This window comes from Meles meles, chromosome 13, assembly GCF_922984935.1.
Source record: "Meles meles chromosome 13, mMelMel3.1 paternal haplotype, whole genome shotgun sequence".
NCBI lineage: Eukaryota > Metazoa > Chordata > Mammalia > Carnivora > Mustelidae > Meles > Meles meles.
This window is the reverse complement of record NC_060078.1, coordinates 50417210-50429819: the sequence shown is the minus strand read 5'-3', so window position 1 is coordinate 50429819 and position 12610 is coordinate 50417210. Positions and strand designations below refer to the sequence as shown.

Below are 12610 nucleotides of genomic sequence, written 5' to 3'. Positions count from 1 at the left end.
TTCCTGAAAGTAGGAACTGTGTTTTATGTATTTTAATATCCACAGAAACCAGGACATTTTCATGTATATAACATATTTTGGGCTTGTATGTGTTTGTGTGGAGGTTTTTTTTTTTTGACAATTTTATTTATTTGTCAGAGAAAGAGAGAGCGCACAAACAGGGGGAGCAACAGGCAGAGGGAAAAGCAGGCTCCCCACCGAGCAGAGAGCCCGAAGTGGGACTTGATCCCAGAACCCTGGGATCATGACCTGAGCCAAAGGCAGACACTGAACCGACTGAGCCACCCAGGCATCCCTGTATGTATTATTATTATTATTATTATTATTATTATTATTATTATTATTATATTTCTCTTTCTCCCTCCACATATAAAACAAAACAGGGACTATTGTAAGTCTCCTGTATAAACTTTTTCTAATAAACTCAATAGTAAACATGGTAAAGGATTGTTTCTAAATATATTTACTCTCATATAGTTTTGAGCACTTCTGGTTGATTAGATGTGTGTGTTACAGGGATCAATTTCATTTGAGGATGTGACTGTGAACTTTACACAGGAGGAATGGGGTCAACTGGACCCCGATCAGAGGACCTTGTACAGGAATGTGATGCTGGAGAACTATAACATCTTCCTCTCACTAGGTAAGCAACTTCTCTGAGTAACATCAGCATGTCCTTTTGTTGCTACCAAAGCATGTGGATCTTTTTTAGAGTTTAATGATACTTAGGTTTGGACACCAGGGATATTATTTTTTCTCACTTCTGCACTGAAAGATTCCATTGGGTCCCTTCACTGTGCAGTTCCTGAAGCTGGACTTTGGTTTTTCTTCTGAGTTCCTAAAATCAGGCAGCTTTTCCTGTGTCCTGTATCATTTTTCGTTATCAGGACATTGCATTACCAAACCAGAGGAGATCTTGGAGTTAGGGCAAGAAGTACCATGGGTGTTAGAGAAATAATCTGAGCCAGTGTGACTTAGATGACTAATCCAGGGGAAATTAGATCCCAGGTGGTTGTTTCAAGTATATGCATCTTTGAAGTGTTTTTAACAATCTCTTTTAAGAAGCTCTGTTTGGAAATGACTAAGGATTCTTAGCCTGCTTGCCTAAATTCCCCACAGATACACTCTCACACATATATGTTCTCTTTTTTGATTGGGTTTTTAGGAGTTTACTCCCTTTTACTTGTACCTTGAAATTCATTCCCATGTCATATTAATATTTTATATTGGTTAGTCTCCTTCCTCCCTCTAGCAATCTCGGCTTCATAGTCCCTTCATTTTCAAGGACTTCTTTTGTTTTCAGGAATTAATAAATTAGTTTAACCCGTATTAATTGAGCACTGCTCCATGCCAGTCATGTTTTAAATGAAAGCAATAGAACAATGGTAAAATTCCTTGGTGGTGAGATTCCTTGATCTCATGGAATTTGTATTAGCAGACGGAGATGCAGGAAGCTGATTGCCATGAGAGTTGAGAGTAGCAACAAGGAGACCAGTTAGGAAAAACGATACCCCATAGATTAGGTTTGAGGTAATAGAGTGTGCAAAGTCCTGGAATTCTGGCTATCTCTCAAAGGTAGGGTTAACAAAATCAGCACCTAGATTCTAATTCATTCTCTCCGAACACTTTATTCCTCTCGTAGTTTTTTGGAAAAACAATCTTGTGTTCATGTTTTCCATATCACATTTATTATATAATTTTTTTATTGAGCGTATCTTACTGTGAATCCTGCTCATTGTGATTCATCCACTCTTACTGAATCCTTTATTTTCATTGTTTAATGTTTATTTTACTCCTATCCATTTTGAAATGAATATTCGTGAAGGACCAAATAAATATGTGTGTGTTTGTTGCCAATTTTACTTTCCCCTCTTCCACCACAATATCTTTGATTGGTTGGTTTGTTGTCATCTCTTTCCCCAGCTACTCAGAAAAGTAGAGGGAATGGAAATTTTTTTTTTCCATTTTATTTATTTTTTCAGCGTAACAGTATTCATTGTTTTTGCACAACACCCAGTGCTCCATGCAAAACGTGCCCTCCCTATTACCCACCACCTGTTCCCCCAACCTCCCACCCCTGACTCTTCAAAACCCTCAGGTTGTTTTTCAGAGTCCATAGTCTCTTATGGTTCGCCTCCCCTTCCAAATTTTTTTTTTTTTTAATAAACATATAATGTATTTTTATCAGGGGTACAGGTCTGTGAATCGCCAGGTTTACACACTTCACAGCACTCACGATAGCACATACCCTCCCCAATGTCCATAGCCTCCTCCCCCTCTCCCAATCCCATCTCCCCCCAGCAACCCCCAGTTTGTTTTGTGGGATTAAGAGTCATTTATGGTTTGTCTCCCTCCCAATCCCATCTTGTTTCATTTATTCTTCTCCTATCCCCCAACCCCCCATGTTGCTTCTCCATGTCCTCATATCAGGGAGATCATATGATAGTTGTCTTTCTCCGATTGACTTATTTCACTAAGCATGATGCCCTCTAGTTCCATCCACGTCGTTGCGAATGGCAAGATTTCATTTCTTTTGATGGCTGCATAGTATTCCATTGTGTATATATACCACATCTTCTTTACCCATTCATCTGTTGATGGACATCTAGGTTCTTTCCATAGTTTGGCTATTGTAGACATTGCTGCTATAAACATTCGGGTACACGTGCCCCTTCGGATCACTATGTTTGTATCTTTAGGGTAAATACCCAGTAGTGCAATTGCTGGGTCATAGGGTAGTTCTATTTTCAACATTTTGAGGAACCTCCATGCTGTTTTCCAGAGTGGTTGCACCAGCTTGCATTCCCACCAACAGTGGAGGAGGGTTCCCCTTTCTCCACATCCTCGCCAGCATCTGTCATTTCCTGACTTGTTAATTTTAGCCATTCTGACTGGTGTGAGGTGATATCTCATTGTGGTTTTGATTTGTATTTCCCTGATGCCGAGTGACGTGGAGCACTTTTTCATGTGTCTGTTGGCCATCTGGATGTCTTCTTTGCAGAAATGTCTGTTCATGTCCTCTGCCGGGAATGGAAAATATTGATTTAGCTTTACTTTTATCCGAAAAGACCAGCTCTCAAACCAAAGGGCTGGGTGTATAAAGGAATGTATTTGTGTATTAGCCCAATTTTATTAGTAGTCATTTCAGATTCATAAGGTATATTTTTCTTGTTTCTAGAAGAATTGAAAGTTGATGGCATAGTAGAGAGCAAAGAAAACCAAGACAAACATTTATGGCAACATGCATTTATCAATGACAAAAAAGTGACTACAGAGAAAGAGAATGTGTTAAGGAAAACATTTAATCTGTGCATAGACTCTATTCCTTCCAGAAAAATGCCATGTAAATATAATCTGGATGGAATTGGTTCAGAAAATATGTCAGAGTTAATAACCATTAATAAAAGCTATTCAGGAAAGAAGTCTGATGATGGCAATGGTTATAAGAAATTGCTTCCTGATATTAATCATGAAAAAACTCATACTAGAGAGAAGTTTAATGAATTTGATGAAAATGAGAGCATCTTCTATCATAATGAGAATTTTATTCAGCAACAAAAGATTCACACTGTGGAGCAACTGCCTGAATATAATGAATGCATTAAAACCTCCCACAGTAATGCTGTCTTCATTACACATAAGAAAATTCACACAGGAGAGAAATTATGTGATTATAATAAATGTCAGAAAACTTTCAGGAGTGAGTCAAAGCACATGCTACGTCAGATAACTTACTCAAGGAAGAGTCACTATAAATTCAGTGAATGTGGGGAACGCTGTGAAAAGTCAGTCCTTTGGAAGAAACATCCTAGAATTCACATGGGTGAAGAATGTGAGAAATACCACGAGTGTGATGTATGTGGGAAAACCTTCCTCCGGAAGTCAAACCTCACAATACATCACAGAATACACACAGGAGAAAAACCATATAAATGTAATGAATGTGGGAAATCCTTTTACCAGAAGTCAACCCTCACTGTACATCAAAGAACTCATACAGGAGAGAGACCCTATGAGTGTGCTAAATGTGGGAAAAAATTCTACCAGAACTCAGCCCTCCATCAGCATCAAAGAACACACACAGGGGAGAAGCCATACAAATGTAGTGAATGTGGAAAATCTTTCTCCCAAAAGTCAGACCTGACTGTGCATCAGAGCTCACACACAGGAGAAAAACCTTATAAATGTAATAAATGTGACAAGTCCTTTAGTATAAAGTCAAAACTCACTGTACACCAGAGAATACACTCAGGGGAGAAGCCCTATGAATGTAGCAACTGTGGGAAAATGTATCATATGAAGTCAACCCTCATTAAACATCAAAGACTTCACACAGGGCAGAAGATATACGAATGCAGTGAATGTAGGAAGAACTTCTGTGGGAAGTCAGTCCTCCTTAAACATCAGAGAATTCATACAGGGGAGAAACCTTACGAATGTGTAGAATGTAGGAAGACCTTTTCTGAGAAGTCAACCCTCAGTAAACATCAGAGGATTCATACTGGGGAGAAACCCTTTGAATGTAACAAATGCGGGAAGTCTTTCTGCCAAAAGTCACAGCTCATTGAACACCAGAGAATTCATACAGGGGAGAAGCCCTTTGAATGTAAAGAATGTAGGAGAACATTTTGCCAGAGGGCATCCCTCAATGTACATCAGAGAACACACACAGGAGAGAGGCCCTATGAATGTAACGAATGTGGAAAATCTTTTTATGATAGTTCGACCCTCACTAAACATAAGAGGATTCATTCAGGGGAGAAACCCTATGAATGTAATGAATGTGGGAAGACCTTCAGCCACAAAGCAACTCTCACCACACATCAGAGAATACACAAAAGAAAAACACCGTAAAGGTGGATGGTGAAACCGTCTTGCTATAACTCAGAACTGTTGGCCTGACAGAAAGTATATCCAGGGAGGTAACCATATGCTTGTAATGAATGTTGGAAGTCCTACCAGAAGTCAGCCTTCAGTCTGCATCATAGACCTCACACAGGGGAGATACCTGGTGGTGTTTTTACCAAACTGGGCAGAGAGCAAGTCTTTTTTTCTCTGCTGCACTTGTATCCAGGTGGGATCATGTGCATGAGATCTGGCCAGTGGCCTTGAGTGTAATGATGTAATTCACTTCTGGTCTGACACTTAATGGCCTCCATGGCAATTCTTTGTATTCTCTGCTCTCTATGGAGTAGGATGTAGGGTGCTTTCTGTTGAGAGGTCAGCCACTCACTGTGTTGGTGAACTCACACAAGAGTAGAAATCTCTGTCAGCATCTTGGTGTTTAGAAACCTAATCCACAAATGAAACTTATTGTAACTGGAGGAATCAGAGTTAAGAAATCTTGAGATTGCAACAAATTTTTAAAAGCCTTTATCAAAAGGTATTATCTCATTGAACCTCAGGTAAACTAATAGACTGAAACCATGTAAGCACATGGCTTTCTGAAAGCTTTCAGCAAAACATATTTTATTGTGTTTCAGAGAATTATTATTGAGGGAAACTGGATTTAGAAAATACAGAAATTTTTTTCTTTAGAAAAGGTTTTTAAGTTATAACATAGAAAATACAGAAGCCAAGTATATATTTTTCATGTTTAGCACTACTCTGAGTTTAAGAAAGCTGCTGTGAATAGTAACTCATTGTACTTACCACCATAAAATGTGTTCATTAGCAAAGCAACCCCATCCCTGAAATGTTGACTTGGGAAACCAAAGTAGGTTTGAGTGTGCCAAACCCAACTTAGATGTAACCTGGGAACTATGTGTATAGTAACATGCCATATGTTGTTCTTTGCCTTTACTTCCTAGTTAAGTTTGTGTTGGCAACCATGATATGTTGCAAGGATTGGCAAACATTTTCTGTAGAAGGCCATATAGTAAATACCTTAACCTTAAGGCTACATGTGCTATCACTTTTTTTTTTTTTTTAAAGATTTTATTTATTTATTTGACAGAGAGAGAGATCACAAGTAGATCAGAGTCAGAGAGGCAGGCAGAGAGAGAGGAGGAAGCAGACTCCCCGCGGAGCAGAGAGTCCGACGCGGGGCTCGATCCCAGGACCCTGAGATCATGACCCGAGCCAAAGGCAGCGGCTTAATCCACTGAGCCACCCAGGCGCCCCTTTTTTTTTTTTTTTTTTTTTAACAACCTGTTAAAAATGTAAAGAATCATTCTTAGCTCATGGGCCACTGAAAAACAGACTGACCAGATTTAGCTTATGGACTGGAGTTTGTGGACCACTGATAGAGTGGTTAAAAGCATGGACTCTGAAACTGTACTTGCTAGGCTCAGTCCCAGCTCTATTGCACATTAGCTGTGTGGCCTGGGACAAATCCCTTAACATTTGTTCCTCATTTCTTTTTTGCAAAATGATGACACTGCCATTACACCACCACATGGAGTTCTGGTAAGGACTAGGGAAGTTAATAAATACAAAGTACTAAACCCCTGCATACAATGCCACAAGTGTTAGCTATTATATGACTTGCAACAGATTTGTTGGAGCTTTGCAGACTTTTGATTACCTACTCAGCTGTTCTTCACTCCATGCCAGTAGAAGATTCAGGAAATGAATGATGATTGGTCTGACCTAATTTTTTTCCAGCTTATTGAGGCATAACTGACAAACAAAATTGTAAAATAATGAAAATGTATAATGTGATGATTTAAGTATACATTGTAAAAGGATTCCCCCATCAAGTTAATTAACGCAACTATCACCTCACAAATTTACCAGCCACACCCCGCCTTTTTGGTGAGAATGTTTATGTTCACTCTCAGCAAATTTCCGTTATATGATATGCTGTTATTAACTGTAGTTAACCAGTAATACATTAGATCCTTATGGTCTCACCTAATTTTGAAAAACGTATCCTGATGAATGATTCATTTGCAATAAACATCTGACCCAGCTCTGGCCAGTGAGAAGAAACTCTGAAGAATATTCAGTGAAGTATGGGAAAATAGGATTCCTTAGTGGCTAACAAATAATTCAATTAAAAAAAAAAAAAGCCCTTTAGGGCACCTGGGTAGCTCAGTGGGTTAAGCCTCTGCCTCCACCTCAGGTCATGATCTCAGGGTCCTGGGATCGAGCCCCACATTGGGCTCCCTGCTCAGCGGGGAGCCTGTTCCCCCGCCCCCCGCCTGCCTCTCTGCCTACTTGTGATATCTCTCTCTCTCTGTCAAATAAATAAATACAATCTTTGGGAAAAAAAAAAAGCCCTTTGATTTTGCTGGATATTTTTATGTCTGGATGTGATATCTGATAGTGTTTTTTTTTTTTTTTCAAATATTTTATTTATTTGACAGAGAGAAATCACAACTAGACAGAGAGGCAGGCAGAGAGAGAGGAAGAGAGAGAAGAGGAAGCAGGCTCCCTGCGGAGCATAGAGCCCGATGCGGGGCTCGATCCCAGGACTCTGGGATCATGACCTGAGCCAAAGGCAGAGGCTTTAACCCACTGAGCCACCCAGGCGCCCCTGATAGTGGTTTTTGATCCCAAGGTAGTATCTGAGGATGGCAGAACACAAAGCTGGAAAGAGGTTGGGTCAGCAGTGTCTTTTGAGTAGGTGAATCAACCAACCCTAGAACTTCTTTATATGAGATAATTTTTTCTAATTAAACTAGTTGGGATTTTCTGTTTCTTTTTTTTTTTTTTTAATTTACTTGACAGAGAGAAATCACAACTAGGCAGAGTGGCAGGCAGAGAGAGGAGGAAGCAGGCTCCCAGCGGAGCAGAAAGCCCGATGCGGGGCTCGATCCCAGGACCCTGGGATCATGACCCGAGCCGAAGGCAGAGGCTCTAACCCACTGAGCCACCCAGGTACCCCGGATTTTCTGTTTCTTAGAGCTGAAAATGGTTTAACAAACTTACAGGTATGCCTTTTGAAGAGTTATTAATTCAGAAATACTAACATTCATTAGCCTCCAGAGAGGACATGTGAGAAACTGATTCAGGGGTGGCTGTTTTTCAGTAAATCTCCATATAGTGAGCCTAACCATTAGAAAAACCTATTTGTTATTACACTATGTGAAATGACTGTCTAATTCATTGAGCTTTCTTTGACTCTATAGGAGAAAAGCACTTAGTAGAAAATCATTATCTCATGTATACCTTACATTTAAAATATGTGAAATAAACATTAAGTTAAATTGAATTATCCATTGATCTGTCTCTCTGTTACTGTTTGATTAGATAAGGTATGAGATAAGGATCTAATGTTTTCCCAAAGGAATAATCCGGTCTCAACATCATGTGATTGAAATTTGAAGTACCATCTTTATTAAACGTAAGGTGCTAAATTATCATTTGTAGAGGGTACTTTTGTTCAGGACTTCTTCCCTTTATTTTCTTTAGTAACCAGCTTACCCTCATGACATAGGAGCTAGTAGATCTCCTGAAGGTTCCATATCCCTTGACTTCACATTTATTCCCGGGAAGCACATTTGATCCAAGTGGACCAATAAGAGCCCGACGTGGGATTTTGTAAAAGGAGAACATCATGTTCTGTGGTTGGTGACTAGGAACTTTTAGCAGCCATGAGAAAGTGTCTGTATGAAGAAAAATAGGTATGTAGAAACATCTAAGAGGGACAGAATCTTGATGTTGCACAGGACCAGTCAGCGCTTGACCCCCTTGTTCTACATATTCCAAAGGTACATACTCATGTTCTTTTGGTTTCATTATTAAGCCAGCAGATGTTAACATCCTCTGTACCATGATCAGTTGCTGATTCTTGTTTCACTAAACTCTTTGTTTATGCTTATGCCAAAAGTAATGTTTTAATTAGTATGGATGGCTTTTTAATGCTTTTTATTGTAGAGCAAGTCCTTTCACCCATAATTATACAATTAATCTTCAGCAAAGGAGGGAAGAATGTGCAATGGGAAAAAGACAGTCTTTGTTGAAAAAACCAGTTGGGTATAATTTTACATAAAATCAAATGCACCATTTTGTAAGTGTATTCTTTGAGTTTTGACAAATATATGCAGTTGTGTAACTACCATCAGGCTTAAGACAGATCTGGCAGCCACTGACCTGTTTCTGCCCCGACAGTTTCACTTTTTCTAAAAAGTCATGTAAATGGAACCATGGGTTATATAATCTTTTATGTCTGTACAAGGGCTTCTGAGGTCATCCATGTTACTGCATGCATCAGTAGTTTGCTACTTTTTATTGCTGAGTAATAATCCATTGTATGGATGTGCCACAACCTATTTATGCACTCACCTGTTGAAGGCCATTGGACTGATTTTCAACTTTCATTATGCATGAGCCTCTTGTGAACATTTCCACTGAAGTCTTTTTGTGGACACAGATTTTCACTTAAGTAGATACCTATGAGTAGTGGCATTGGATCAATTGATAAATAAACGTATGTTCAGTATTTCTTTATTATTTCGTTCCAGTTTCAGGTTAAAAAAAAAAAGTTATGGAAGCACTGAGAACTGGTTAAGATTAATTAAAAAGATCACACATGAATATATCCTAGTAAAAATTGAGTCATTCTAGCTTCTAAGCAAAATCAGTCACTTAGAAGGAATAATGAATCATCACGGTATTTGATTTTTCAAAATCTGTAGGAATGTTACAAGATTTAAAAATATTTGACAGAAATGGACTATATGTGAATTATTCAGTATCTGTTCAGAAGTGCCTGTGGGAAGGGAAAAGAAGAGACTTGGAAAGTATACTTTAAAGGTGTAAATTTCAGAGGGAATTTCTGAATAAACTTAGCCCAATTAAGTTATATCAAAAACAGTATGGGGGAAATTGCAAGAGAAAATGAATCTAATAAAAATTTAAAATTTCGAAGGATGATACTAATGATTGCACTATATTTGTAATGTAAGTGTTAAATGATTTATGAAATAGGATTTACTCTAAGGAATATGTTTTAGGCAGGATTTTTGTTGTGTGAGGCTCCTTTGAATAGAGTAAGAGCTTAGTTTACCGATAAGGGAAATTGGAATAAATACTGTGGTGTTGCACTGTTACCAACGTGAATTTATGGTTTCTAATATTAATAGATAACAGTAAATATACGAAAGTGCCCATATGGAAGTAAACAAACACATTTCTTAGTTCTGTCCCTAGAGGTGGCACAGCAGCAGCAAAAAACCAGTAGAAATAGACATAGCTAGTTCCTAATTTTGGTTTCTAAATGCATTTTCTGCATTCTTCACTAAAAGGAACTAGAGTTCTTAGAGAAATAGCTGATTCCAGGAATGGTTCAGGGACATTACATGATGAGCCTAGAACATTTTTTGTGTGAGAAAGAAATGCTAAAAAATAGTGGGACCATGTCAAAAGGACATGGCTTAAAAACAAAGGGACTTACACTGGCAGATTCTGGGACAATTTAAGAATTGAAATAATTGTACAACATGGAGCAAAATAGGAATCCAGAAGTCTATACTAATATAAATGGATAAATGGGAGAAAATGATATGTTTTTCCTTACAGAATAATATCAATAAATATAGAAGGATTGTTTCTCGGCCTTTTGGCTAAGATCAAGTGTAATAAATGTAGAAGGAAATAATAGAACTGAGGAATTACTGGGGCACCTGGGTGGCTCAGTGGGTTAAAGCCTCTGCCTTCGGCTCTGGTTGTGGTCCCGGGGTCCTGGGATCAAGCCCTGTGTCCGGCTCTCTGCTTAGCGGGGAGCCTGCTTCCTCCTCTCTCTGCCTGCCTTTCTGCCGACTTGAGATCTCTGTTAAATAAATAACTATTAAAAAAAAAAAGGAACTGAGGAATTACCATGTGGTTAACACAGTAATGGTGACTTTGGCTAAATATGCCTGGATACTAGAAAAAACTAATGGATGAAGAATCATATGGTCTCAAAGTATCTCCCTACAAAATATTTAATTATAAAAGGTAAAAAAAATAACTCAGCGAAAAACGTGGTAGACACCCTCTTAATCAAGTAATCAAAGTTAACCCTATCAGTAATGGTTTAATCAACAGCATGGGCCACCTGTAAGTAACGTCATGTCCGTGTGAGTGGATGCAGTGAGAAAACTCAATATTTCAGTGACAACCCAGCCAATGGATAATCTGGGTCTAGTCCCGAGAAAATACCAGGAAAAGCAAAATTGAAGTACATTCTACAAAGTAGATTATAATCTTCAAAATCCCAAGGTAATCAAAGTGCAGGAAGTTGGATGGTTTCAAATTGAGGGAGACTAGAAAGATTGGACATGTGAGTAAACTACATGACCCTTGAAGGATCCTTCTTAAAAGGGCATTATTAGAACAATTGGTGAAACTTGAATTTGGTCTTTAAGTAAAATATATACATGCATTTTTGTACTGTACTTTCCTAAAGATTAAAAGGTTTTTTGTAATTCAAAGGAACAAATACAGGGGAACCTTAACATCATGTCAGCCTAAGACATCCCTTGTTATCACCCTTTCAACATCTACAATTGAGCATCTAGCTATGACCAAAAGTACCTTTGTGGGAGCTCTGAGATTGAGAACAAGTGTCCGAGGGATCAAGGAGGAGTCTTCCCCACCTGCGTATCGTGTAATAAGCAGATCCCCATGTGGTCTCTGGAACTGACAGGAACCTGTGAAATGATTCTAACACCTCTTGGCTGCAGTCCAGGAACACTTGGAAAACACTGAGTTGGGCAGACACCCACTGAGGAGCCAGCCTTGGTAGAAGGGTGGGTTTCCAGAGAAGAAATCCCAATATTCCCTTGCACCAAAACCAAAACAAGACAAATGAATTTGGACACATTTGTAAGAGGAAACTTCCTGCCTCACCCCTTTCTGCAAGGCAGCACAACTTAGAGAAAGAGGAGGCTGGGGATCCCTCCCACAGGAGAAAAGGGAGAAGAGCAAGTGAGTACCCAGCTTCCCCAGCTGTGTGGGCTGGGGCTAAAGAAACCCATTTCTCCAGCATCACCCAAAGTAGAGCTCCAAGGCAGGGAGGGAGAACATCTGGAAAGATGGAGATAACAATATCAAAGGACATTAAAGGGATGCAGTTCCTACTGACAGCATTCTAGACTTCAGCAGGAAGCCCACTCATGAATCATTGGGAAAGTGTTGCCCGAGATTCCCTCAACTGGTGTGTGGGCAAATGCCCCAAGTGCCAAACCCACACCTTCCCCCACTTTGCAGCCAGCTTCTTGTGTGGACTTCGAGGGCAGTAGCAAGAGCAAGATGAGCACGATGGGGTATGTGCAGAAAACAAACCAGCATCCGCAGGTATGGGAGAAACCACAAACTTAAGCTCTTTTGCCACATTTGGGAAAACAAAAGACGTTACTGTCAGCTGAATTGGTTAAATTGTGAGATCAAAAGGAGATATACAGACTTAAGATTTCTGCTACGAGAGGAAGCAAGATGTGTGGAGCAGATGTATTCATACAAGAGCAGGGAAAGCACCAGAAAAAAAACAGGACAAACAAAACGTATCTTCCATCTAAAGGCAGCTAGTAGACATTGGAGGAGATGACTGCTGCTTCAAATGCAAACACAGCAAAGCAAAACCCCAAGGAATATGAAGAATCAAGGAAACAACATCACCAAAAGATCATAATAATTCTCCAATACTAAATACAAAGACAAGGAGATATGCAATCCACTCGGT

The 12610-nt window shown here is 39.3% G+C and overlaps 1 protein-coding gene across 1 annotated transcript; it reads left to right on the top strand.

Moving 5' to 3' along the window:
- The first annotated feature begins 291 nt into the window (after window positions 1–291).
- LOC123955381 (zinc finger protein 883-like) lies at window positions 292–5926 on the top strand. The gene is given in 3 exon segments (XM_046027362.1): window positions 292–297; window positions 559–643; window positions 3179–5926. Coding segments are annotated over 2 exon segments (1968 nt in total). The 5' UTR covers window positions 292–297; window positions 559–609; the 3' UTR covers window positions 5113–5926.
- The last annotated feature ends 6684 nt before the right edge of the window (window positions 5927–12610 follow it).